Genomic DNA, 26,464 nt, shown 5'->3' on the forward strand with positions numbered 1-26,464 from the left:
TCTGCGTTATCACCAAAGTGGCCACGGCCTCAACCCTTGATAACAAACTGAGCCTTTATACCGGTCAGGGTAGCAGATTGCAACCTTGTTCCCAGGGTCTCTCTTCTCTGCCTCCATTGTCATTGAGAAAAGACCCTGGTTCACGCTGGTCAGGTGTCTCCCAGAATCTGGGAGGTTCACCAAATGTGTGTTAGGGGATGGGTGGCAATGTAGGCTTGTTGACGTAGCAAAGAAGGGAATCAGCGTGCAATTATTGATTTTGTGGTCAGATGACCATCGACAAAACGTTTGACGGCAGTATTTTATGTACTACACATATGGAATTCGACATGAAAGGCAAAAAGTTATTGTCAAATTGATCAGACACCACAGAAAATATCCTCGTTATTCAAGTTTTCAACTGTGTGAAGGTCTGGATCAACGAAGAATGCTAATAGTTTGCTACAATTTTAAAGGAAAGAAGATTTTCTCGTGCAAGAAAACAAGCGAAATATTTATACATGGGAAACAAACATGTTCAGCGATTGTGGTGTTAATCATTTACTAGTGACGCATTGTAACCTTATAGGGGAATTGATTAAAAAGGGACGCGATTCATTCTGATCTACAATATGGCTTGCGTGGTTCTCTATTAGAGTAATTTTACATGGTGTCAGGTGCTTTCAAACGGAGAAAATCGAGGAAAGATTGAGCAACATGGCATCCAACACTATCGCCCCGCCAGCTTCTTTCGATTTCAAGAATCCAGAAGAATGGCCTAAATGGATACGACGGTTCGAGAGGTACCGAAGGTCGACCGAACTAAACAAAAGAGAAGAACTGTTACAGATCAATGCTATGATTTACTGCATGGGAGACAAGGCAGACGACATTTTCAAGATGCAAAGGACGCCACATGTGCCAAGTGTAACAAAAGAGGTCATTTCGCCAAAGTTTGCTTGTCGGCTCTAAAGAAAGTTGGCATGATTGCAGCCGAGGATTCGGATGAGCAAGAAGAGCGGGACGATGAAGGATTTTTCCTTGGAGAGATTGGAAACGCGGACGGAAAAGCTTGGAAAGAAGAGATTGTTTTTAATGGCACAAAAATTCAGTTTAAGCTAGACAGCGGAGCCGACGTGACAGTTATCGGTGGGTCAATCTACTCGCGTTTTTTCGGGCAAAACAAGCTTGAAAGGTCACGCAAGAAGCTATTTGGCTCGTGCAAAAGCCCACTGTCGTGTCTGGGGGTACTAAAAGCCATTAGTGTTCATATCTCGCGCTCTCACTCCAACAGAAAGACGATACGCCCAGATCGAAAAGGAGGCTCTAGCAACCACTTGGGCTTGCGAGCGGTTGGCCGACTATCTAATTGGCAAAAAGTTCCTTGTGGAGACAGACCACAAGCCGCTAGTTCCTATCCTTGGCTCAAAGAATTTAGAGGAGATGTCGCCCAGAATCCAGCGGCTTTGTATGTGACTGTTGAGGTTCGACTTCAGCGTCTCCCATGTCCCAGGCAAACACCTCAGCACCGCTGACGCACTCTCCAGAGCACCCATAGTCAAGGAAACCAGAGAGAACGACCCAAGACCCGAAGAAGAAATTAACCTATACATTCATCACATATTTAACTCCCTCCCAGCTTCTAACACACAGCTTGAGCGGATTAGAGAAAAACAAGAGAAAGACGAAGTCTGCCAGGCGCTAAAAGAGTACTGTGGCGAAGGATGGCCAGAACGACCCAGAGTTCCAGATGCACTTCAACCCTACTGGTAAGTCAAGGATGAACTTTCAGTCGTCCATGGCTTGCTTCTTAAGGCAGACAGAATCGTCATTCCAACATCCATAAGGCTGGAGATCCTAGACCGCATCCACGACGGTCATCAAGGTGTCACGAAATGTCGCGAGAGGGCAAAGCGATCAGTATGGTGGCCAGGTCTTAGTCGGCAAATTGAGGATCTTGTCAAGCATCAAGGAACCCTTGATCCCAAGTGCAATTCTGGATAGACCATGGCAAATGATCGGCACGTATATTTGCTATGTCAAAAAGCCCCCCTATCTGATTGTGGTGGACTATTTCTCAAAGTTCATCGAAGTCAGCTACCTAGCCTCACTCAGCTCCATGGAAACAATTCGAGCCCTTAAATCGGTATTCGCTCGACACAGGATACCAGAAATCGTGCGCTCGGATAACGGCCCCCAGTACGACTCGGCAGAATTCTCCAAATTCGCTAGAGACTGGGAGTTCAAACATGTCACAAGCAGCCCCCTCTACGCACAGTCTAACGGGGAAGCAGAAAGAGCAGTGCAAACTGCGAAGAACCTGCTACAGAAGGAAGAGGACCCTGCCAAAGCTCTTCTGGGCTATCGATCCACACCGCTGCAAGGTGGAAAGACACCTTCTGAGTTACTGTTTGGCCGGCAGATAAGATGTACACTACCTTGTATCCCAGCAGCCCTTCAACCCAGCTGGCCGGGAATAGAGGAATGGAGACAGGAGGAGAGTGAACGGAAGATAAAACAGAAACAGAACTACGACTTGCGACACAGAGTCAAGGAATTGGTTCCCTTCCAGCCAGGCGAGCGTGTATGGATTCATGACGAAAACAGACCAGCTACAGTCAAGAACCGTGCGCAGGCTAATAAGCCACAATCTTACCTGGTAGAGGCCTCTGGCAGTATCTTGAGGAGGAACCGGTCCGCTCTTCAACCATATGCTGACGAGTCGTTGAGCAGCTACGAAAAGCCGTCAACCAAGAAAAGACTTGACTTGTAGTCCAATATCACCCGATAGAGACAAACGGAGAAACATTGTGTATTATTACTTTTTTTTTCTAGTCTTCTTTTGAAATGTTTCAGTTCACTTTTTTTTTAAATTTTTGCAATAAGAATATTAATTATTTAGTAGAATACTCAGAAAGGGAGATGTGGTGTTAATCATTTACTAGTGACGCATTGTAACCCTATAGGGGAATTGATTAAAAAGGGACGCGATTCATTCTGATCTACAATATGGCTCGCGTGGTTCTCTATTAGAGTATTATTGTACAGCGATCAGCCGGTGTGTTGTTATTTAAGTTCTCATGTACGTATCGACCTCAAATTATCAAATCAACTGTCCCACATTTGCAGGTATTTTATTTTATTCTTTGATTTTTGTTTTTCCTTTGCATGTTAAACAATGTGATTCCCAAAGTCGCAATCTTCTACAGCCGAGTGATAGTTTTGACTTATGATATTTATATTTAAACAACTTCGTGTAAATTGTCGATGTCGTTAAGATATTATTTTACCAGTGCACAATGTTTTAATAGCGTGTATATTTTTAGCCACGGTAAAATAAAAGAGACATTTTTGTCAGGCAAACGTACAGGTAGTGTTTGGTGTATTCTTTTATGTTAGTGTTCTGTAGAAGAAATCAATTTTTAAAATCAATTTCTTTCGCTAACCTCAATCACCTCTTGACATTGAAGTTGTCTTGTCGATCACAAAAGCTCTTGTTTTTGGGTTGACTGCTTTTGTGGGAATTCATCTACTGCGGGAATATAACACCAGCTCTTTTGACCTTTTTGAGACTTACATTTTGCAAGATAAAGATTACTTATTTTAAAAATGCCTTGTGAAACGAATACTCTTTCGCCCAGTTTTGGGATCAAATGTGTAACGAAAACACTACCTAGTGGGAAAATGTTTGTCGATGAGTGCTATGTGACCAGCTTGAACCAGGGTCTTTTCTCAACGACAATGAAGGCAGCAAAGAGAGACCCAGAGAACGAGGTTGAGCAGATAAATTGTTGTTAGTCAACTGCAAATTTCTTTTTTCCCCTGAGTCTCCCAACATTACTGCATTGTCTCAGTCATGTTGAGAAAGTTTAAAAGCACAACCGCAAAGCGTTGAAAGATTTGAGAATTGTAAGGCATGGTAAGGCTCAGTTTGTCATCAACAGTGGAAGCCGTGCCCACTTTGGTGATAAAGTGGGTCTTTCGAAAGCTGTTTCCTAGGCTTGCAATATTACCACCTGAGGTCGCTCGCCGGACTGCTATTGCGTTGATGGTGGATTGAGATGAAAGTTCAATCTTTGTCAATTGATTCTGATGTGGAATTGTGACAGTGGGAACATTTAATCCAGGAATATTTGACTCTAATTGAGAATTAAGTCTCCAGCCTTGGAATTTTATTATACCATCGACAACCGAGAAATTGAGAATTTTGTTATATATTAATTATCTTCTTAAGCTGTTTATCAGGATTCCCAAACAAATCCTTATATTTTTGTCGGCCATGCTCACACTAAGCTTATGTCGCCTGTGGTTAGTCAAATTCAATGTTTAGTTTACAGAAGGAGTAACTGTTACAGTGAGGTACATGTATATCGCCGAGTGGCTTGACTGCTTGCCAGTCAAATTAAATGCAATGTTTAAAGAATGATTTAGATATACCGGTACCTCTGGAAGTGTAATGTTGAACAAGGAAAGGAAAAGGAAAGTAACTTTATTTAAGTTTCTAGTCGTTCTTGCTTGCCTGCTCTACTGGGTGCGTAGAGCTTAGGGGACCCTCCCAAAAAGCGAGCAAGTGCTTGCACCAAGCAGCCAAAAACAAAAAATTACGAAGACTCCAGCTCTTTGAATCGCAAGCTGGAACATTTGCGCCATGTGGCCTCGTCACTCCGCTGACCTTCAGCTAATGGACAACTGTGTAAGGGAGCTTCTCCAAATTTCGGAAGGTCAAATTTCCGATTGTTCGGAAGTCATATCGGAAACTCAAGTGCAACTATTCCGATGAAGTCGGAAGATTAAACACTGATCATCAGAATGAGAGGTATCGGGACTTCTGAAAAACTTCCGATAGATAAAAAATATCGGTCTTCCGATTGGACTTGATCAAACATCCTATTAGCACGATGCACGGAATTTTGAAACTTGAACGTCTTCTTAAAGTCTCTGTCATGCGAGATCTACGACCCCATTTAGGAATATATGAAATTACCGTCCAGATGAAAAGTGCCTTTAGAACTAACTAATCAGCTAGTTTAAAACATGTTTAAAATTGTTTGAAACATGTTTGAAACATTGCTGTTTGGATGGAGTTTGAAACTCTGCGGAAGGTGTTTATCAGTGTTTGAAAAACAATCCTGTGTTACATCTGTCAACAACTCACATACATATATTATCATGAAAAGGTCGCCGCACTTCAGGGAAAATGCGATCGTTGAAATCATCTATGCATTGTTTTTGTGCTTCCAGTTGCACTGAAATGTTCAAAGTTATCTTTGAAAGATATTGACTCGGGCCCATTCATTGAGCGATATCGATCAGAGAGCCGACAGTTATTCTTTTTTAATACCATAAGAAATCCACTAAAATGATAAGTACGAAAAGTTTTTGTTCAGATTCCTTATGGAAGTGAGAAACTTTTGATGGTCGAACCCTCGCGGGCAGTATTTTTGAACGAAAACCCATCTGTGGGAACACATGTCACGACTGCTTCAAACGCGTGACAGGCATCATGTTTTTTTCAGTTGAGTAGCAGTTTACGCAAGCTGGTAATTTTGGCGGTCCATTCTAGAATGTCAAATACCACGAATTTTACACTGTTTTCCGAAACCTCGAGAGTATGTTGTGCAATATTAAAAGCCCTCAAATATTAGAACTATGCAGCCGAAACGAATTAATATGCTGTTGTGTTGTCGCACGCTGACTGATCAAGATATGTTCAAAGGTCAATGTTGGGATGAAGCCACACAGCAAACGACCGAAATGTGTTTCACGGTGTATTAAACTGGCGCAGATAGTTGTTTTTCAAACATTACGTTAAAGAATTGGTAATTAAATCAAATTTTGTGAACTTCATATCCGCCTACGCCCTGACTCTGACCTCCACCTCAGAAGCCAAGGATCAATTCTTCGAGGCTCTGCAGGAAACACTCTCCAGAATCCCAAGTTCTGACTGCCTAGCATGGCGTACCTGCCTTGGCCACTTCGGCGTTGGCAGGATGAATGAGAACGGGCAGAGGTTGCTCGAACTCTGCTGTCACTATGGCCTCTGCATCACCAACAGCTTCTTTAAGTGTAAGGAGCTGCACAAAATGTCTTGGAGACACCATCGGTCCCGCCACTGGCACCAGCTAGACGTCGTCATTACTAGGAGAGCAGACCTCAGCAGTGTCCTCCACACAAGAAGCGCTATCACAGCGCTGACTGTGACATGGACCACTCGCTCATTGTTTTTCAAACATTACGTTAAAGAATTGGTAATTAAATCAACGGACGTGTTGCACTTCACCTTTAAGTTTGGTTTCCAAGAAGGTATTAATTTTAGAGTCATATATAAACGCTTGAAATCAGTCATTTTTGTTGTTCTTGAGATGTTGAAGTTGAAAATAGAAACAACAGGAGCATAAATTGTAGAAACATGCGCACACAAAGATTATGATCTGCGAGATTGAAGGTACTAAAATCCACTCATTTATAAAAACATCGCGTGCCGATATGCCATTCTAGATTGATGTCCGATTGATGTCCGATTTTATCGGAATTTTGAAACCTCAAATCGGAAATTCTTGAGTTAGACACAAGCAGCTATCGGAATCGGAAAATGCCGATAGCAACATCGGAAACCAAAATTTCGATATTAATTTGGAGAAGCTCCCTAAGACTGCCATCATCAACAAGGAGCTGGCACGACTCAACATCGACGTTGCCTGTCTCCAGGAAACCCGGCTGATCGACAGTAGGTCACTTATGGAAAGAGACTACACCTTCTTCTGGCAAGGCCTGTCCCAGGATGAGCCGAGGCAGTATGTTGTAGGTTTTGCCGTGAGGAACTCACTGATTGCCACCACAGAAACCCCCTCTGGAGGGTCATCGAAAATTCTTGCCCTTGGCATGAAAACGTCAGCGGGCTTTGTAAACTTCACATCCGCCTACGCCCTGACTCTGACCTCCACCTCAGAAGCCAAGGATCAATTCTTCGAGGCTCTGCAGGAAACACTCTCCGGAAACCCAAGTTCTGACTGCCTAGCATGGCCTACCTGCCTTGGCCACTTCGGCGTTGGCAGGATGAATGAGAACGGGCAGAGGTTGCTACTAGGAGAGCAGACCTCAGCAGTGTCCTCCACACAAGAAGCGCTATCGCAGCGCTGACTGTGACATGGACCACTCGCTCATTGCATGCAAGGTCAGGCTGAAGCCTAGAAAGATGCACCATGGCATGACCAAGGGTCGCCCCTGCATCAACACCTGTGGCACTTCTGACCCCGTTAAGGCTCAGAGCTTCGCTGATAGCCTCCAGGAGAAACTTGCTGCGCAATCAACAACCAGCAACCCGGAAGCCAAATGGGCTCACCTCCATGATGCCATCTACGACTCAGCCATGGCTGCATTTGGCAAGAATGCTGACTGGTTCGAGGCTTGCTGGGCAGAAATGCAGCTAATCACGAAGGCCAAGACGAAAGCGATGCTGGCTCAAGAGCAGAACTCTTCCCCAAGCACACACGATGCCCTTCGAGCAGCTAGGAGCAAGGCCCAGCAGACTTCCCGTCGCTGTGCCAATGAGTACTGGCAGAACTTATGCGCCAAAATCCAGTTAGCAGGGGACTGTGGCTATGCAAAGTGGATGTATGAGGGCATCAAAACTGCCGCTGGCGAGAGCAGCAGCAGCCATTGTTCCTCGCCTTCGTGGACCTCACCAAAGCTTTTGACTTGGTGAGCAGAAGTGGGCTCTTCAAGATCCTCCAGAATATTGGCTGTCCTCCAAAGCTCCTGGCGATCATCACCTCCTTTCACCAGGACATGCAGAGTACGGTCTGCTTCGATGGGGCCACCTCCAATGCCCTCCCAGTCAGCTGTGGAGTAAAGCAGGGCTGTGTCCTTGCTCCAACCCTGTTTGGGATTTTTTTCTCGATGCTGCTCCAGTATGCCTTTGTAGACTGTACAGAAGGTGTCCACGTCCGGACGAGGTCAGACGGCAAACTCTTCAATGTCCCCAGACTCCGCGCCAAAACCAAAGCTTACGTGGTGCTCATACGGGAGCTGCTGTTTGCAGACAACGCTGCTTTAACATCCCACAGCAAGGAGGGCCTCCAACATGTGGTAGACAAGCTGTTCCACACCTGCAAGGAGTTTGGGCTAACAATCAGCCTCAGGAAGACCAACATCCTGGCGCAAGGTGCTGAGTCCCTCCCAGTCATCACTATCAACAACACGGAGCTGGAGGTTGTGGACACCTTCACCTACTTGGGCTCCACCTTGTCAAGCCGGACTTTGCTCGATGCTGCGATCAGCTGCAGGATTGCCAAAGTAGCTGCTGTCATGGCCAAACTCAACAAGCGAGTGACCTGTTGAGTGAAAGGACCAAGATGTGCGTCTACCAAGCTTGTGTCCTGTTGACTCTCCTTTATGGCAGTGAGTCATGGACGACCTATGCCAGACAAGAGTGGTGACTCAACGCATTCCACCTCCGCTGCCTTCGTCGCCTTCTGCACATCAGGTGGCAGGACAGAGTCACCAACACAGAGGTCCTGGAGCGTGCTGGCTCACTGAGCATGCCATCACTGTTCATTCAGCGATGCCTTTGATGGCTCGGCCATGCACATTGTGTGGAGCCTGACCGCCTGCCAAGATAAATTCTTTATGGAGAACTGCAGGAGTGTTGACCGCTGCTGCGCTACAAGAACGTCATCAAGCGAGACTTGCGATCTGCGCTAATCGACACCAGTGCATGGGAGGACATCGTTAATCACCGAGATACATGGCGGCAAGGTTTCAAAGGCGGAAGCGAACGCTAGAGTCCAGGCTACATGCAAGAGGTAAAGTCTGCTATGAGCCTAGAAGGCCCATCAGGCCGGCGCTTATCTCCGGTATCTGTAGCATGAAGCCAGTAGGAGTATTTCTACTCCCCCCTGGATGGGATACTAGTCCATCGCAGGGTTACCCCCAGCATTAGATTTGCTGGTACCCATTTATACACCTGGGTGGAGAGAGGCACCGTGAGAATTTACCAAGAGCATGTCAATACAATATCCCTGGCCAGGACCCAAACCACTTGATTCGGAGTCAAGCACACTGACCATGAGGCCACAGCACCTCCCACATGCAAGAGAGTGGCAAGGAAAGAACGCACAGCGTCTGCACGTGTTTCCACAAGGCGTGTCTGCGCCACCCACAACAGAAACTGCCACTCCAGGATTGGGCTACACAGTCATACAAGATCCTGCCCAAATCCGCAGCGCTAACCATCGTCTTTTCGAGATGAGAATGCCACTATCTATCTAGTCGTTCTAGTGCTGGAGCACTAACTGGGGACACTGAAAACTGAAATCAACAATTAACGCAAATCAAGTCAAATGTCGGGAAGTCTCTGCTTTTGCTCAAAAAGAAATCAAAATGTTCTCAAATAAACTGGCTTTATCGCTGAGAAAAGCTTCAACTAAGCAGAATCAAATGTGATACTGAGTGACAGTGTGCAGACCCTAGAGAAGTTAGACACAAACAAAAACAGAGTGGTATTAAGCACAAGCAAACCCATAATGGAAGTATTCGCAATCTGGGGGTAAAATGGGCTGACTGATTACACATAAATAATGATATGGACCGAAAAGTGATAAATTAGAAGCACTCTGTATTAAATTATTGACCAATGGACCTCTTTCACAAATGTACCAACAATAACTGTTATAATTAATGTTTCTGATGTTCGTTTTGAAACTGATAACCTGGAATATTATTATTTGTGGAACAAATTGACCAATACCATTTTGGAATATCTAAAGGTGTTTGTAATTGTAAAATAAATGCACCAAAAATCATAATTCTGCGACAAAGAAAACTATTTGCAAAAATTAATGTTCGGGATTTTGCTTTGATGGATCATGAGTGTGATGTATTCACAATAAACAAAACAAACTATCAAGATGGCGGAACAAAGAATTTAATGAAAATCGAAAACCTCGCATACCCCCATATATGGTGGATCACATGACCCACTATGTACTTTCTGTTCTGTAATCTTTTTGTTGGTTGTTTGTACTTTTTCTCCGTCTCTGACACCATGCGGGATGCATAAGAAATGGGTCTGTCTTGTCCATTGGGAGTGCAGTGTGACAGGGCTGCACCAAGGCCATACGAGGAGCTATCAGAGCTAGTACCAGAGGCAGATCAGGATCATAATGTACCAGGACTTTATCTTGGAGCAGGTTATCTTTCACTTTGTTGAAGCTAGCATCTTCCTCAGATTCCCAGGACCACTTCACCTCCTTCTGCAACAGTCGATAGAGTGGAGCTAGGTGAGTACTGAAGTACTGAACCTTGCCCAGGAAGGCACGCAACTTTGTGACGTCTTGTGGTTTAGGCACCTCTGTGATGGCCTTTACTTTCGTAGGGGACTGGTGCAGGCCTTCAGAAGAGAAGACATGTCCCAAATACTCCACGAAACTTCTAAGCAATTTGCACTTCTCCCAGTTAGCCCTCAAGCCATACTCGTCAAGCCTTTTCAAAACAGCAACCAGCCACTGAAGGTGTTCCTCCAGACTGCCTGCAATAACTATCATATTCCAAATAACAGAAAACACCTGGTAAGCCCTGCAAGGCTTGGTCCATGGCCCGCTGCCACAATGCTGGTGCAGAAGCCACACCATAAGGTAAACGTTGGTACTGGTAAAGGCCACAATGAGAGTTTATAGTGAGCAATGGCTTGGACTCATCTTCCACTTCCATTTGCAGATAAGCATGACAAAGGTCAAGCTCAGCTGCCCCCAGCTGAGCTTGCATAGAATTAATATAATCTATGTGAGGAAGAGGATACTCATCAACTTCTAATTGTTGTGAACTGATAGTGACTTTGAAATCACCACACACCCTCACACTGCCATCATTCTTCACTGCAGTTATGATTGGGGCTGCCCACTCGCTGGTTTCTACTTTCTTGATCACCCCTTCTGCTTCCAGTTCTCTCAATGCCTCATCCACAGCCAGTTTATGAGCCAATGCCAATGGCAGAACTTTCCAGAACCAGGGCTTTGCACCCTCTTTAGGGTGGAGTCGTGCCTTAATATTCTTAAGCGTTCCTAGGTAGGAACGATATCAGCAGCGTCTAACTGAAACAGAGGCTAATTCAGCTGGATGGATTTCAGCCATTCTCTGCCAAAAAGGGTGGGTCCCTCACCCTTTGTCACATAAATTGGAGGATCCTTCGACTGCCCATTGTATTCAACTGTAACAGCGCAAAACTCAAGTGGTTTCACATGATGCAGGAACTCGTGGTACAACCCCTCACTCATAACTGACACTGCTGAACGGCTACTCTGGACACTAGATCGGTGCTCTTTGACTTTGGTGGAACTTCTCCATTTTGAATAGCGGCGTTCAGTTCCATGACCTGGAAAATAAATGCTAAATAGGAAGTGGCTTGTTCCTCTTCTTCTGGGGGTTGGCTTCAGAGCTATTTAAAGGAACTTAGATTAAAAATCGGGTCAGTAAGACCATGTCCCTTATCCATTCTATGTATTAAAAGGGCTCCGTTCTGCACTTGGCGTGGTGCCAAGTTTCGAAAAGGCTGTGTTAGGTTCATTCTCTCTTGTCGCTTCTGCTGTGAAGCAGTAGGATGCTGACTCGCCGCTCCGTAACTTGCAAAGTAGCTGCACGTCACCCAAAGCGTTATCCTCATCGTTTTTAAGGAGCTTGTTTAGGATGTCAAACAGTTCTGGGACGCTAGGAAGGCCTTTCCTTGCTTAGAAATGGTTTTCACTATAAAAGCAGAGGATGTGGTTGCCTTGACAAGTGTGTCTTTGTTGATGTAGTCAATGTCTCGTAGGACGGCAAGGACTCTTTCTACAGCAGGTGACTTTCCTGTTTCCCCGCATGACCAACTATCATGGTGTAAATGTTAAGGGCTTGCAGGTGAGATCCATGTAAAAAGTGAGCGTTGTTGTTTGCAAGTATGAAGGTGCATGGTGGCTGTGAGCATTGGTGGAACCAAGTAACCGACGCAGCTTCCGACCAACTTTGCCTTTCTATCCAGAAATGTAAAGACTTTGAGCATAATTAAATGGCAAAGCAGAAGCTTCGATGAAATGCAGCCCAAGTTGATTCACTCTCAAAGGATAATCGCACAAGCGGATTAGACATTTTGTCACAGTGAAAACTCGAGTATTAATGACTGACAATGTATAAGTGCAATAATTGCAATAATTGAAAACAAAGTTGTCTATTTGATTTAGAGTAGAAATGATATGAAAACAAAAGAAAGATGTGAAGTTGAATTGGTTATGCGTACCAAAATGTAAAACGATTTAAGTGAGAAAAAACAAACAATGAGTAGGTGAGGTGATATTTTTCTGAAATATGAGTAATTAGCAAATAAGCGGTGCGTGAAATTGTGAAACCAATCATGATGCTTTGTACCAGTTCTACAAATAGGCACACATGAACATAAACACACCATCCTATACACAGAGTAACATAAGGCCAACAACATTAGAGTCAGAGCATGATTCACATAATGATTTTGTTTTGGTCATTTCATAGAGATGGGAGCTGCAAATTTTCCTACAGCATTAGCAATGATCCTCAAAAGATACAACCAGGACAAGAGCTTGACACCAGTACGCTGGGACATGGCGTACTCTGCTGTTTTTCAAATTCTGGGAAGTTATTTGCTCTCTGTACTCCACAAAAAGAGTTACTTATTTGGCAGACAAGTGACTGGAAACTGCTCAATAAAAGGTAATTTGCTTCAGGTTAAACTCCTGATGGAGGATTGCAGGAAGTACTGTATGTAGAATAGAAGAACTTCCAACTGCTTATGGATGATAGAGATGGATGGAAGAAAAATGTTGTGGGAAGCCAAGCTGTTTTGCCATAAAGCATTTGTTTATGTGTTTAGATTTATATATTTGTATTGTTGTATAAATATATAAAACTATGATTTTGATGTGTATTTTAACTTTATAGAGAAGTTGTTAGACGCACAACAGTTTTCTTTTTTACACACAAGGAGGATTACATAGTTGTTGGTAACAAAGGAGGGGAAGTTTACAGGTTGGTGAAATGAGTGTTTCTGAAATAACAGGCCTGTTGCAATAAACTGGTCACATGACTGATAAAGCTCAGACTTTATAAATTCCAGAAATGGAGAGATTGTGTTTGTCTTAGACAGAATACAAATTTTCAGAGAAATAACACTTAAGGTAAAGATTGTATGACGATTTAAATGCTCGAAAATTTCATACTTTTGTTTACGAACGAAAAGCTTTTGCCCTCCAGATTAATTTTTCATAATTACACGACACAAACAGAGCTCAGATTCCTACTTTTACCATGGGTCAAATAAGCGAGATAAAATTAATGTGCAAGGGTGGAAATTTTCAGACTTTCATATTTTGAAGGAAGAATTTTAAAGCAGTTTGAAAACTTAGAAACATACACACAAGGGTTTGTAATGGTGGCAAACCGTCCTTTTCCCATGCAAATCCTTATAAATTCTTTCAACGGTAAACACCAGTTTAAACAATATACTTAATGAAAATCAGTGTGGTAGCATATTTTGTGCTGCTCTTATTATTTCTGGAAAAAACAAGTTCATGAAACCAGCAGAATCATCATGTTTATGAAAAAAGGTCACTTGAAGAATTGTTGCAAAAGGCCTATTATTGTTAAAAGACCACCTTCTGTGATGATGATATCAAAGTGCCACAGTTTTTTGTTATAACCATAAAGCAGGCCTAGAGTTAAAGTGCCTCTAACCCTTCAAGTTGTTTTTTTTTTGGGTAGATTTTCATATCTTTCAAGAAGTCATTTTTGGAAATTTTTAAAAAAAATCTTGAATCCTGACTTTTTTATGAGCGCTAAAAAGTGAAGGCTGTCGCAATTACTTTTTCACCTATCATTCGCATTAGTCCCCCACTCAGCCAAATGTGTCTATACATGTGTATCAAGCGTGACAAAAGAAAAGGACATTGTGTTAGCTTGAGTTGCTGGAATGTCCTTTTCTTACGTCACAGCTAAAAAAGTGTCAAATATTGGAAACTTCTCACTGGCTCTTTTCAAATGAGCTCACAAGACAATAATTTGTCCAGCAGGGCTTATAGTGCGCAAAAAATTACAAATTTCAGTAACTTCAAGCACTCGTAAGAAAATCAGAATTCAATATTTAAAAAAAAAATTTGTGAAAATGAGTTATTGAAAGATATGAAAATCTACCAAAAGCATAACAAGTTGAAGGGTTAGGGGCACTTTAACGGGGCAGTGTCATGGATTGTTAGTAAAATTTTGGAAAGCAAAGGAAACCTGTTACTGATGGCAAATGAAAAGTAATGGCCAACTTTTCTTCAAAACGGCTATTTTAGCTTGACCAGAAACCATTTGTAAGTGTTTTTGGTTACACGTAGCCAAGATTAAAATGAATGCCAACTTGAAAACGTTGGTCAAGTTATCCTGTTGCATCTTTCATGTAGTTGAACTCCATAATAATAAAAAGTGTGGCTCACTGTGGTGATCCAGAAGCAATTTAAGAATTAAAAAATATTATTGGTAAATTTATGGTCAAAATATAGGGATAATTCCCATGATACTACCCCTTCAATATTCGTTGTTTCGTGGTTTGTGATAAGAATTCATTTTGCATTCAGTTTTTTAGCTTTTATTTCTTGTTCAATTTTGATCAGATTTAATTGCTGTAATTTATTGCTATTTATGACATTTTTGGAGAAAATCTATTTCATTTGCAAGCAAAACTTCGTGTGAGGTGAGTCATTCGGTATTTGATGTGGGATTTGACAAAACAACACCAATATTTAAAGTTTTCAAATTTACGTATCAGGTCCCATCAAGATCCTAAAAGACCTTCATTTCCAAGGATTGGATTGAATTTAATGTTAAAGGATTCCCAAAGATCCTTTGGTGTTTTCACCAGAGACATGCTCAACATGCATGTTCACTTAGTTTCAAAAATCTGCTTTTTACACCTTACCTGACTTAGTAAAATACAGGCTAGTTAGTCTATTAGGAGATTATGGTGCTTGTTACAGTCTCATGTGCTTCTCTAGTCTGTTAGAAGATATAGCAGGTTGGTGTACGTTGTAGTATAAGCAAGAGAGACAACAGGTCAAATTTGTAAAACTTGATTGACTGAATGTGTACAATGAAAGATATTTTTTTAGAGAATTCAGATCTTGATCATTTTTGTAGACACAATAATGGTTATGTCATTTTCATCTGACCCCTTAGATTTTTTGTAAAGGATGCTAGTCAAGAAAAAGAGCTTCTCTTGGGACATGTCTCCATGATTTTAGATATGGTAAGAATCTTTATTTTTTACAGTGAATTAGAATGACCTTTTATCAGTCAATGATTATTTTCCACCATGGGATAATTCATTCCTTTTACAACAGGTTCTCACCAAAGATGATAACTTTTTAATTACATCTGACAGAGATGAGAAGATACGCATTAGCTGCTTCCCTAATTCCTACAACATCCATTCATTTTGTCTTGGGAGTTTAGAGTAAGTTGGCCTTAATTTGATTTTCAGGAAAGGTGTGAGGAATTTAAAGCTTGCTGTTGTAATTTTGCTTGCAACTGACTCTTAGTTTGTTATTATTATCATTATCATTTTATTATTTTAAGAGAACCTTACATGAGGAGCAGGCGTAACTCAGTTCGTTTAGGTCCCAGTTTGATCTATGTGACTTCAGCGTCTGTTTCGACTTTCCTCTGATCCGTGTAGCTGTAGCTATAAATACCCGTAAAATGGAACACTGACAGAAGAATGGGGGTAAAGGGTGCACCGTTTTGGCTTCCACTGATATCAGCTTCGTAGCTGAAGAAACTACCGAGTGACATTAAATAAAGTAACTTTACCTTAACCTTTTGTCTTTACAAGTTGACAATATCCAATGCTAAATTGATCACACTAAACCATGCAGCAGAACACCCCCAAAGCTTTGCTTAAAAAAGAGGAGGGAGAAAAAAGCTTACAGTACCGCAGTAGTCCTTATGTAGAGATAAAAATTGAAAATGAAATGAAATCATTGCAAACACAAAGTGGAGGAACTTAATTTGAATTCACACATAGTAAATTAAATTCTGAATCAGTTACACATACCCTAAGGTCCTAGACTATACCAGCCTAAATTAGGTACATATGGCAATCTTTAGCGTGCCAGTGCAATTGTGTTAACTGTTCCTTGATTTTACTGCCAGATACGTGAGTGCTGACCATAGGATGTTGGTCTTGGCTTGGGTAGAATAATAAGGAAATAATAATTATTATTACTTCTCAGTATATATAATTAGTAAAATCTGTAGTAAATAGGCCATGGACAATATAAATCACTATTTTGAAGGAATATATTCAATATTGACGTAAGAAAAAATGTGCTATCCTACATCCTACAATCTCTGAGAATAAATTGGCCTGTATACCGGTAGCTGTTTAAAGTCTCTTTTTATTAGCCTCCTTGCAGATATTCTTTTGGCTTAATTATCACTGGGAAGGAAAGACAGGGAGATGAGAAAAAAATATCTTTGAAGGAGGCTACGACTTTATCAGAATTTCATACATGTGCCTTAAGCCATAATTATTATATCTGATTCATCTAATTTCTGTTTTTTCATAGTTTTGTTAGTTGTTTGGCCCTCTTGGCTTTAGAATTTGAAGATGTTCTTATCTCTGGAGGAGGGGTATGTGTTGTAGTTTTAGATTACTTTAAAATCAAGTGTCCCCAAAAACTCACTGAAAACTGAAAACTGGACACTGGACACTGGATGGGCCCTGACCTTCCTCCCTGTTCAGTGAAGGGCACCAAATCTTGATCTGTAATAATTTATTAGTATTCTTGACCTTTCTTTTGATAAAGTTGTCCTGGTTGTTCTTTGGTTACTGCTTTATTTGGTAATTAGGATTGCGGAGTTGGCAAGATGTTGAGTCTTGATGGAAATAACAAAGTAAAATTATAGACCATATTCATAAATGGCGGCCAATTTATAATTATTTTGTCGAAGTGCAAATTAGCCTACCAAGCCTCGATACCATACAGTGAATTGAAAAGAATTCTTGCTCTAAAATGAGTTTTGGTAGGCTAATTTGCACGTGGACAAAAGAATTATAAATGTGTCCGCCATTTATGAATAAGGTCTATTAGAACATTACATTTTTTTTTTAAAATTAAAGTAGCAATTCTTCCTGTGGGTGGCAGCTCGACATGTTTTTAGCGAGTTTAGAGTATAAATCAAGGCAGTCATTGCATTGCTTGACAAAAATATTAAAAACATGAAACTTCAATGTTGAGATGGGGCTGGGTTATTTGAGGTTTTTTTGGAAATAACATTTTGTTTTGGTGGGGTGGGTATAGGGTGCATTGGTGGCCTTCTTATAAGCCTTCTTATTATATCTAATCTTATATATGTATAGATTAACCTTATTTATTAAATTCTCAACCTCGAATAATGCATTTCGCATGCTCTGATTGGTTCACTCAATCTCGGTTATCAGCTCATATACCTTAGTTTGACCTTGTATGGTAAATGATTGCTAAGCTAAATTTTTTTTGGCCGAAAAGCGAAATTTCTTTCTGAATAAAACCAAAAAGAAAAAAACTCTTTTTGAGGAAAGTTTGGATCAATTCTGACGTTTAGAAGTGTGCGAAAAGTCAACTGAGAAGTGTTTTTGTGACGATCTACGTCTGTCTGACCTCAAGGTATTACACATTATCGCATCTTCATCAAGTTTTTTTGATTTTTCGCTCGGATTTCCTTGCTTTTTTTGCTCTTATTTTGTACTTTCAAATTTTTGGAGTTTAAGGAATTTAATAAAACAATTATTCCATTCATGCTTGTTGGATATGAGACTGGTTATAGCCAACTTGGCGCTACGTGCCTCGTTCGCTATTTACCATCTCATATCCAACGCGTGCTCATGGAATAAATGTTAGCTAATCTTATCTAATCCTATCTTATCTAATCTTATATAATTATGTATAGATGAACCCATTACAGATATAAGATTAACCCATTGACTCCTGGAAGTGAGACTTAACAGACTTTACTCTGTCTAACACCAGACAATTTTGCTCATCGACTGGGGGCTCTAGGGCACCTGACGAGTCAATGGGTTATTAGCTAGAAACAATAATAAGTTGAGGAGGGGATGTTACAGAGAGAACTGCTGTTTATGAATAGTTAAAAATTTAGACCATTGGATTGTAGCTGGGGGTGATGGGGGAAGTTGGAGGCTTTATGCCAGCATTAGGAAATCCAGGCATGAAATAATTAAATAATCAATATAAAAAACCCTAATAATATTTTTATTTGCAGCATTATTTTCTTTTTTGAAAAAAGGATGGATATTTGAGAATTTGGAATCTTGGATCAGGACAACAGATTACTTTTGTGAAAGTTGATGATACTGCGCGAGATAACAGTGAAAAACAAGATAAGGTATACGTATTGATGGGCTGTATGTAACATGTTCAATTAGCAGATCGAATGGCATCGGATTTCTAACAATAAACTTACTGGGTAATGATGAGCACAAAAATTTATCTGTTTTCAGCTTCCTTGCAAAAGATGAGGGCTACAGGGTTACTTAGGTGGAGGAAAGAAAGAAGTGTTTAATTCTTGGCCGTTTTTGATGACATGCCTTCATATTTGATTCCATCCTGCTATACAATATTTAGCCACAATTTGACCTAGAAAATACCGAAAAAGTAATCTCACATGGTTAGGCATGCAAGCTTTCAGATTCACAAATACTTGAGAGATGACCATGTAATATTTTTGAGCTTGCATCCTTTGGGCATCATTCATCATTCACACCAAGAATTGTTCTGAATGTATTTGATTGTTTATTTATTGCAACCAGCCAGAAAGATTTACAACATGCCTTTTTATTAGCTTTACTGGTCTTTTAGTTAATATTCTACAAAGGTAGGCTCTGCCTTGTCCTTGTCCTTGCACCCTCGGTGCCAAAGGAACTTTTTATAAAGTTGGAGAAAACTGTCTACACGATTTTAAGCCAACGGTAGAGGGCCTTGATCACTGGCCTTGACAAAGGGAGAGTTTTGTCACAGCTTGTGTAAAAATCCCCTGGCACCCAGGGTATTGTTGCTTTTTTTTGGAGGGGGGAGAGGGGTGGACTTGATAAAAAATGTCACAAGTCAATAGTATACTTGGTTGTGTTGTAGGAAGATAAAATACACTGCCCAGCAATATCATGCATAGCTTGTTCTCCAAAGTATTCTGTGGTGTGTGCCCTTTTAGAAAGGTAAATTGTTCATTCTCTTCTACGAACTGTAGATTGTGATAGTCAATGGGTACTGAATTCCAGAGAGAGTGCAGAAAATTTTGGATTTTTAGAGGGATGGGACGATCTGATTCAAAAAGCCTTGCTAGAGGGGCAGGTACAAAACACAGGTCAAAGGTGTCTGGTTTACCAATACAGAAACAACCCTAACCGTTTACCAATGCTAACATTAGGCCTGAAAACTCTTGTTTAGGTCTAATTAGGCATAAGGTTAGCTTTAATGAATGTTTAGGATGCTTTCTGTATTGGTAAAACAATGACCTGCGACTTGTAACCTGTGACCTGTGTTTTGTACTTGACGTTGCTTGGGAGGGTTGGGGATATTAATTTTCATAGTTTAGTTCACATGTTCTATAAATTAAAGGTGTTTTTGCTGAAAGGTCTCTTAAGCAAGCACCCCGTTGTTTACTTGATGAAATAAATCAAGTCCTCTTGAGTTACCGGTCGTTTATTTGGTAGATTAATCAAAAGTATTTCTTTAGTGAGGGAAAAACGCCTTGGCCCACAACAAAATAGAAAAATAGGCACGTATTGCGTACGTGTGGTAGTGCAGTAACACAGCGCTGTATAATTGTCAACTGAACTGCATTTTGTCTTCCAAGAGATTCAAGTTATCTTTGCTCTAATAGTCCACGATTTTGTTTTGGTGCCGTATATCATTATAGTGCCATGGTAGATGTCTTAGGTAAATAGCCCCCTGAGAGGACATGTGGTTGCTAGTAAAATACTAAATTCAGAAAGATTGAAGAAAATAAAAGGGAATCGAGAAACATTGGCTTCGAGGCTGACATGTTGATCACTTTCAAGTTCCCTTACATCTCTTTTTGAGTGTGCACTCTGAGAGCCTCTGACAGCTTTCTAAGACAAAAATTCACTGAAGTTAAGCCTGCGGGGTTGGTATTTGGTTGGGTGACCTCAAAATATAGGACTTGCCTTCAGAAACATAGGGCCGAAAATTCTATTTTAACGCTCAAAAATGCGAACAAGGCAAGGTACAGATTTTGTTAGCCTGCTTTATGCAAAGCAAATATTGATGCAAAAGTAAATAAATATGTTATGCAATTTTTGGGAAGAGAAGAGGTTCTCAGGAAGTGTCGATCGAGAATAAAATATTTTGCCATCAGCAACAAAATTTGCGACATGAAAACAACTTAGATTTTAAACCGAAAATATAAAAAGTTACCATCAGGGAAAAGCATTTTGGGAGATTTTTGCTGCGTTCAATTTTTCTATTGTACTTTTGGCTGCACAAGTAAATCGCAAAATCGAAAGTGACATCGAATTCAGCGGGCGCCGTGATCAAGTTACCTCGCATGTTTACTCGCGAAACAAAGGATACATCTGTGTTGAAATGATGGCAAGACACCGGGTTTTTGTTTTTGTTATTTTGTTTTTTTTTTTCTTTCAAGTGTTTTAAAGGTTGTGAAGAAATGTGCGAATTCAACACAAAGATTTCGCAATAACCCAACTCTTTAGGTTGGCCATTGTTTCTGTAAAGTCAAAAATTCACTCTCCTAGGGGAGGTTGTTTATCACCAGATAATTCCTTCGTTTTGGAAATAGCAGCCGCTTTATTATTCATTAGCGTCGCAAATTCATGCCGATTTTGGAGCTCATTTAGTTGAAACTCAGGCTCGCTTCCAGCAGACCTGTTTATGTTCGTGAGTTACGCACGCGCTACGGGCCTATTTGCCACCCGGTAACCTAGTGTGTGGTGCACTACCACAAAAACCATTAAGCCTCTTGCAAATGGACGCAACACTGTTGGTCAAAAACTCCCAACATTGTTGGGTGTTACATGTTGCGTCCGTTTGCACGCACTGCTGCATGTTGTTGCGTGTTTTTGGGAGTTGTTGCACGAAGTTTGAAACTGGTCAAACGTTTGAGCCAACAACTCCCAACATTTCTTTTGTTCTGTGATCGCCGAAGCGTAGTACAACAATGTTGGATCCGTTTTCACAGCATTTCCAACATTCAAGTGAAGCTATGATCCTCACAGTTACGAACGCAATTTTAGCAATAGCGTAGAGAAGCCTGAAAAATGACCTCGCGATGCCGGTGCGACGCTCTAACCAACTGAGCTATGAAGCCACTGATGTTGGGAGCTGGTCATTTGTGGGTTTCATATGTTCCAGTGATGGATGAATCAACGAACGAAATGACACATCTGCAGTTCAATATATGATTCATTTCATTTTTCATTTCGTTCTTCCAACATTGTTGGGGCCACGCACACGCATTATGGTGTACCATCAGCGCAGAGACGTCGACTTTTTGTTGGGTATAAGAATTGTTTCCTGGAAAAGGTCAAGAAGAGTTATTCTTATGACTTAAGTCAACAGCGAAATGGCCAATTGACTATCCAATGTCATTCTGTTTCTACAGGTGCCGTATTCTTCGATTATATCACGTCACAAACGAGAAAAAGGTGACAGGTCTCCCCTCCCTAGCGTCAAATGTTCCTCCCTGGAGTGCAATGTTTGACCCTTGTGGCAGACTGTGGTGTGTTCAGAATCACCCCGAGGAGCCCGTCATAGTGTTTGAACCCAAAGGCGCTGGACTCGACCTAACGGTGTGTGACGAGCGATAAATTGCAACATTTCTTTCGGAGACGTTAGAGCGGATTTCAATCGAGTGTCGTAAAACCAAAACCAAAGTAATCACTTTGGCCAATCAAAAAGGACGGAGACAATCCAGTAAACCAGTCAAAACTCGAAGTAATTACACGTAGCCGACACAAAGCGCGGGAAAAAATGTGTACGCGCGAGCCACAATTGGTTTTGGTTTCACTTCCGATTGGTTGAAAAATTGGCGCGAGAACTTTGAACCAATCACTGAGTGAAGTAATTGAAAACCACTCTAAGGAAGCCAAGCCTTGTTTTCAAGGAGCATAGCTCGGAATTCACGGTGCTGTGGTCTTATTAGCAGGGGTCGCTACTAACCCTGAACCCTGCTGATCACACCCATTTTTGGAAGTATGTCCTGCAAGGTGAAGCAGAGGTTTTTGAGGAAGAAAATCCAAACCAGTGAAACAGAGCTTTGTTTCATTCCGCAATGATGCGGATTCCATTCGTCTTGGAAAGATCATCGATTTCATTTGTTTCAGGGATGAATCCTTATTAAAATGCAGTATGCTCTATCGAAAGTAGTAGTACAAGACAGCACGTACGGTATTTGCTGATTGATCCTGCCAAATGCAGGTGCCTGTTTTGATAAGCAAGAGTGATTTTCTGATCACCTCATAAATTTGCAAAAGTCTTCATTTTTGACTTAATATTCACCGGAAATGGTCTCTAAACAAGGCAAACACTGTAAATTATGATAAAAAGTTAATTGTCTTTTACTTAGTTAAAGCCGTTTAAGATTGCACATGATTGTATTAATTTAAGGTAATCCCAAAGGAACAACTGCGCAACACCGAGCGCGGCTGGTTCAGTCGTTATCGGATTACCATTAACATCGCCAACCTGACAATAATAAGAGAACTCTAAACAGAGTTTTAAGACTTCTCATATAAGGACTATGAACCATAGCCGCCCTCTCGCTACCATTAGGGCACCACGTTTCCAGTATTGAGATCTGTTTTACTTGGCCAGTGGCGGTGATATCTTGAAAAAGGCTTGTGATGTTTGCGGTAGCCTCGCAGCTCCTACAAGGTCTCACCTGATTGGAAGCCACCTCAGCAAAACCAGTCATAATTCAGGGGGACTTCCGAGATGTAGATGACTGTAAATGTGAGATGAATTGGTCCGTCAATGAAGTTTCTCGTGAAGTATTACGGTGACAGCTTCCTTGCTGTGCAAGTTATTCACACTTTAACTTTTAGGAACAGTCAAGCGAATTGCCATGTTGAGCAATTTCCTTCGGTAATAGCTCAAGTATAAAACCATGCACGGGTTTAACCCCGATCATTACAAAAAAACATTGGGTTTACTTATGATCAAATGGTTTTTGGCTTTTTATAGGTGCCTGTGTTAGTTGTGGCTCGAAAAAGTTATATTTTTTTACCTTTATTTTGCTTTTGCAGTTCTCAAAACTGTCATCGGATTTCTCGCCTGTGTTATCATTAGCCAGCGATTGGAGCTTCTTTCAAGGTTCGCACTGTTAGTGTAACTGCCTCACACAGGGAAGATGCATGGAATCGCGAAGTTTTTGTTTTTATAGAAATAGGCCATTTACTGCACAAGTAATCTAGTGTTCGCTTGGTCTCGAAAACTTTCCCAGAAACCAGCCGGGAAAAATTGTAATTTTCTTATGATAATCTGGCTAAAGTCTCGGGGGGCAAATTCAGTCATGGAGTCAAATTGGATCAGCCTGTCCTCGTGAACGGATTTGTGAGTATTTTTTTGTGACAGATTTTGATTTGTATATGTAATCCCATGGTCCCGTGGGCAATTAAGGATTAATTTCACGCGTATTTTCAAAGTTTTCACAAAATTGCCCGAGTCGGACGAGGGCAATTTGGAAAACTTTGAAAGTACAAGTGAAACTAATCCTTAATTGCACGAGGGCACATTGCAATTACATGTTTTTCACATAAAGGGCAAAATTATTGAGGGAAGCCCGTTCAGTGCTGCGACAAATGACAACAAATCAACACGCTCCCATTCGGTTAGAGTTTAATTCAATAAAGCTTTGTTGTCAACAGAAATATCGCTTAAAATGTATTTTATATGTGGACAAAAAAGTAGTTAAATCTGGAAGAATATTTTCTTTTTACTTCGTTTGCTCTGGATAAGCAACTTGTAATCATCCCCTCTTGATTACCAAAAGTGCCCTCGTGATTAAGGAAAAATGCCCTCCGTCTCAGCCAATCAGCTTTCAGTAATTTTTCCCTGTATGTGATAATAACAGATATCAAAACTGCTGCAAAAATTCAGTCTGCTGCGCATGACTGATTTTAAAAGCAAGGTCTCTCGACAGGAGAGCCTGGTGACCAGCAGCAGATTGCTCTTCTCAGCTGCACAGTTTGCTGGTACTCGGTCATAACCTGGCCCGGGTTGCTCGAAGCATGGTTAGCGCTAACCAGCGTTAAATACCATGGAAACCTATAGGTTTTTTGACCACTGGTTAGCGCTAACCAGGCTTTGAGCAACCGCCGGATCCCTGTGTCTATGCCTGTTATCTTTGTATGAGACCATAAGTCGGTTTCAAGCCTCGCTTTATTCTCACAGGATGCATAAATCAGGAAAGGAAACTGGAGACACTGAGGAAAAAAGAAGTGGACAACATCAGCGAGTATTTAGCAAGGAAAGAAGATCGGATCGAAAAGAAACGAGGCAAGAATCAACAATCCATCAGCGGTTACTCAAAAGACGACACTGAGAGTGAAGCTAAAAGGCCAAGATTAGAGACTTGAAGCTGTCATTACCAGGATCTTATGACAACTGAAACGAAATCTCGTAACGATAACTTAGTGGACAGAAAGCGCTTGCGAAGTGCTTGGGATGACTTTCTTTCGTTCGTACCCTGGGTGCCAGAGGTTTTATTTTTCTTTAGCGAGGAGCGGTTAACGTCGAACGACGAACAGACCGTGAAATATGCTTCGCCGCTCATGGCGATCACGCCTAGGGGAAAAAACCCTTTGGTACCCAGGGGCTCGTTTCTCGAAACTCCCGAAAATTTACGGGCAATTTTCGGGTGTCACAATTCCCTTTGTATCTCAAGAACAGAGAGGATTTAAGTCGTCAAACGTCACAGTTATTTTTCTTTTTGTTACCTTGAAAACGCGTTTAAAGATCGGCTCTCCAAAATAAGCGGTTAGCGGTTTCACAAATGGCTTTTCGGGCCCGAAAAGTTTTCGGGACTTTCGAGAAACGAGCCCCCTGGGTATTTCTTCTCTTTTGCGTTACAGTTTTACCGAAATGCTCACCAATTCTTTCCCCATTGGCGGTATTACGCCAGTAGAAAATATAGCCCAAAGAAAAAATAATCAACCTAAATAACAAAAAAACAAAATGGTGTCTTCCGGTGTGGTCACCATGCAAAGCAGCAATGGCGGTAAGGGAAGCTAGAGTCCATTTGAAACGGCAACAACTCACTGAACTTTTCAACAAAAACTTCATTGAATTTATCAATGCAATAACTTCTAAGAATCCCAAGTGTCCGGATGCCAGGTAATTTACGTCGAGATGCTGATTTTTTCATGGATGTGGCAAAAAAGAACCCTGAACTGCTGATGTTAATTTCTTATTTTAGTCCAATCGAGCCTGGAGTAACAACCAGCTAGTAATCTTTATCAGTCACGAGGCAGACGAGGCACTGAGAAAATTTCGTAACTCTACCTTCACCTTTGACGCTATTTTCGCAAATCCCATAAGACAGTTCATTTTCGGGGGTTATTTGCATTAAAGCAATGGATATCCAGTTCACTCAGAAGCATGATACAGTACCAAGAGTAAAAAACTTTTTATTATTTATGTTTATGTATTGCATTATGGGATTGGGAAAATGGTCTAGAACTGATTGCTGTGTTCCGCAACTTGGTCAGTTTATATATACTTATAAGGGGCACATTTGAGTTAGAGATGTATTTCTCAATGATGGCTTGTGAACTCGTAAAAATAATCCGTGTCTATCTGACACGGTAGTCTAACTTGCGGCCCTTCTACGAAGCTACGGAAAAACTTGTTCGAATGCTCTGACATGTATACTTCTGTCAATACTTCGTATATTTTTTTTATTGAGGGAGCCTATCTCTTATAAGCCCAGTGGTTTCCTTTGGGCTTCCTCCCCATTAGCTTTTTTGAATACTCAAAACACTATTCTCTGTACTGAGGCAAAACAATGAAGACAATAAACTTGAACTTGAACTGTCACTGTGCTAGAATAGCACTGCTAGGACTAAATTTGTCAAATGTGACATTGTTGCAAGTGTGTTTACGGATATGGTAATTATGATCCCAGTAAATTATTGAAACTATCAGTTTTTCGATCATGAGTCTAGGAATACACGACGCAATCATAACACGTGTCAAAGGAGGTCCAACCTTCAATGTGCCGAACTGGGACTCGACTTGTTTTACAGGCTTTAAATTACAATGACCTTGGAGGGTGCTTCGTCTATTAAAAGTATTAAAACACCCGCCTTTTAGAAGAGTTTTTTTCCCTCAGATATTTGCGGGGTGTTTAAAGCACAAAGGTCGATCTTACGCCCCTTTAGAGTTGGTCACCATGAAAACACTCCTTTTGA

General features: G+C 41.2%; 1 protein-coding gene across 1 annotated transcript in view; it reads left to right on the forward strand.

Annotated features, from left to right (window-relative positions):
- The window catches only part of LOC138021853 (tRNA (guanine-N(7)-)-methyltransferase non-catalytic subunit WDR4-like), a 26,956-nt gene extending 867 nt beyond the window's left edge, over positions 1 to 26,089 (forward strand). The window contains exons 2-11 of the mRNA XM_068868874.1: positions 12,499 to 12,696; positions 12,925 to 13,011; positions 15,199 to 15,268; positions 15,363 to 15,475; positions 16,590 to 16,653; positions 18,310 to 18,408; positions 19,155 to 19,234; positions 21,658 to 21,844; positions 23,300 to 23,366; positions 24,447 to 26,089. Of these exons, the coding sequence (XP_068724975.1) occupies positions 12,499 to 12,696; positions 12,925 to 13,011; positions 15,199 to 15,268; positions 15,363 to 15,475; positions 16,590 to 16,653; positions 18,310 to 18,408; positions 19,155 to 19,234; positions 21,658 to 21,844; positions 23,300 to 23,366; positions 24,447 to 24,631 (1,150 nt within the window). The 3' untranslated portion in view covers positions 24,632 to 26,089. The remainder of the gene's footprint in view (positions 1 to 12,498; positions 12,697 to 12,924; positions 13,012 to 15,198; positions 15,269 to 15,362; positions 15,476 to 16,589; positions 16,654 to 18,309; positions 18,409 to 19,154; positions 19,235 to 21,657; positions 21,845 to 23,299; positions 23,367 to 24,446) is intronic.
- Positions 26,090 to 26,464: the final 375 nt, after the last annotated feature.

This window comes from Montipora capricornis, chromosome 10 (assembly GCF_036669925.1).
Source record: "Montipora capricornis isolate CH-2021 chromosome 10, ASM3666992v2, whole genome shotgun sequence".
Lineage (NCBI taxonomy): Eukaryota > Metazoa > Cnidaria > Anthozoa > Scleractinia > Acroporidae > Montipora > Montipora capricornis.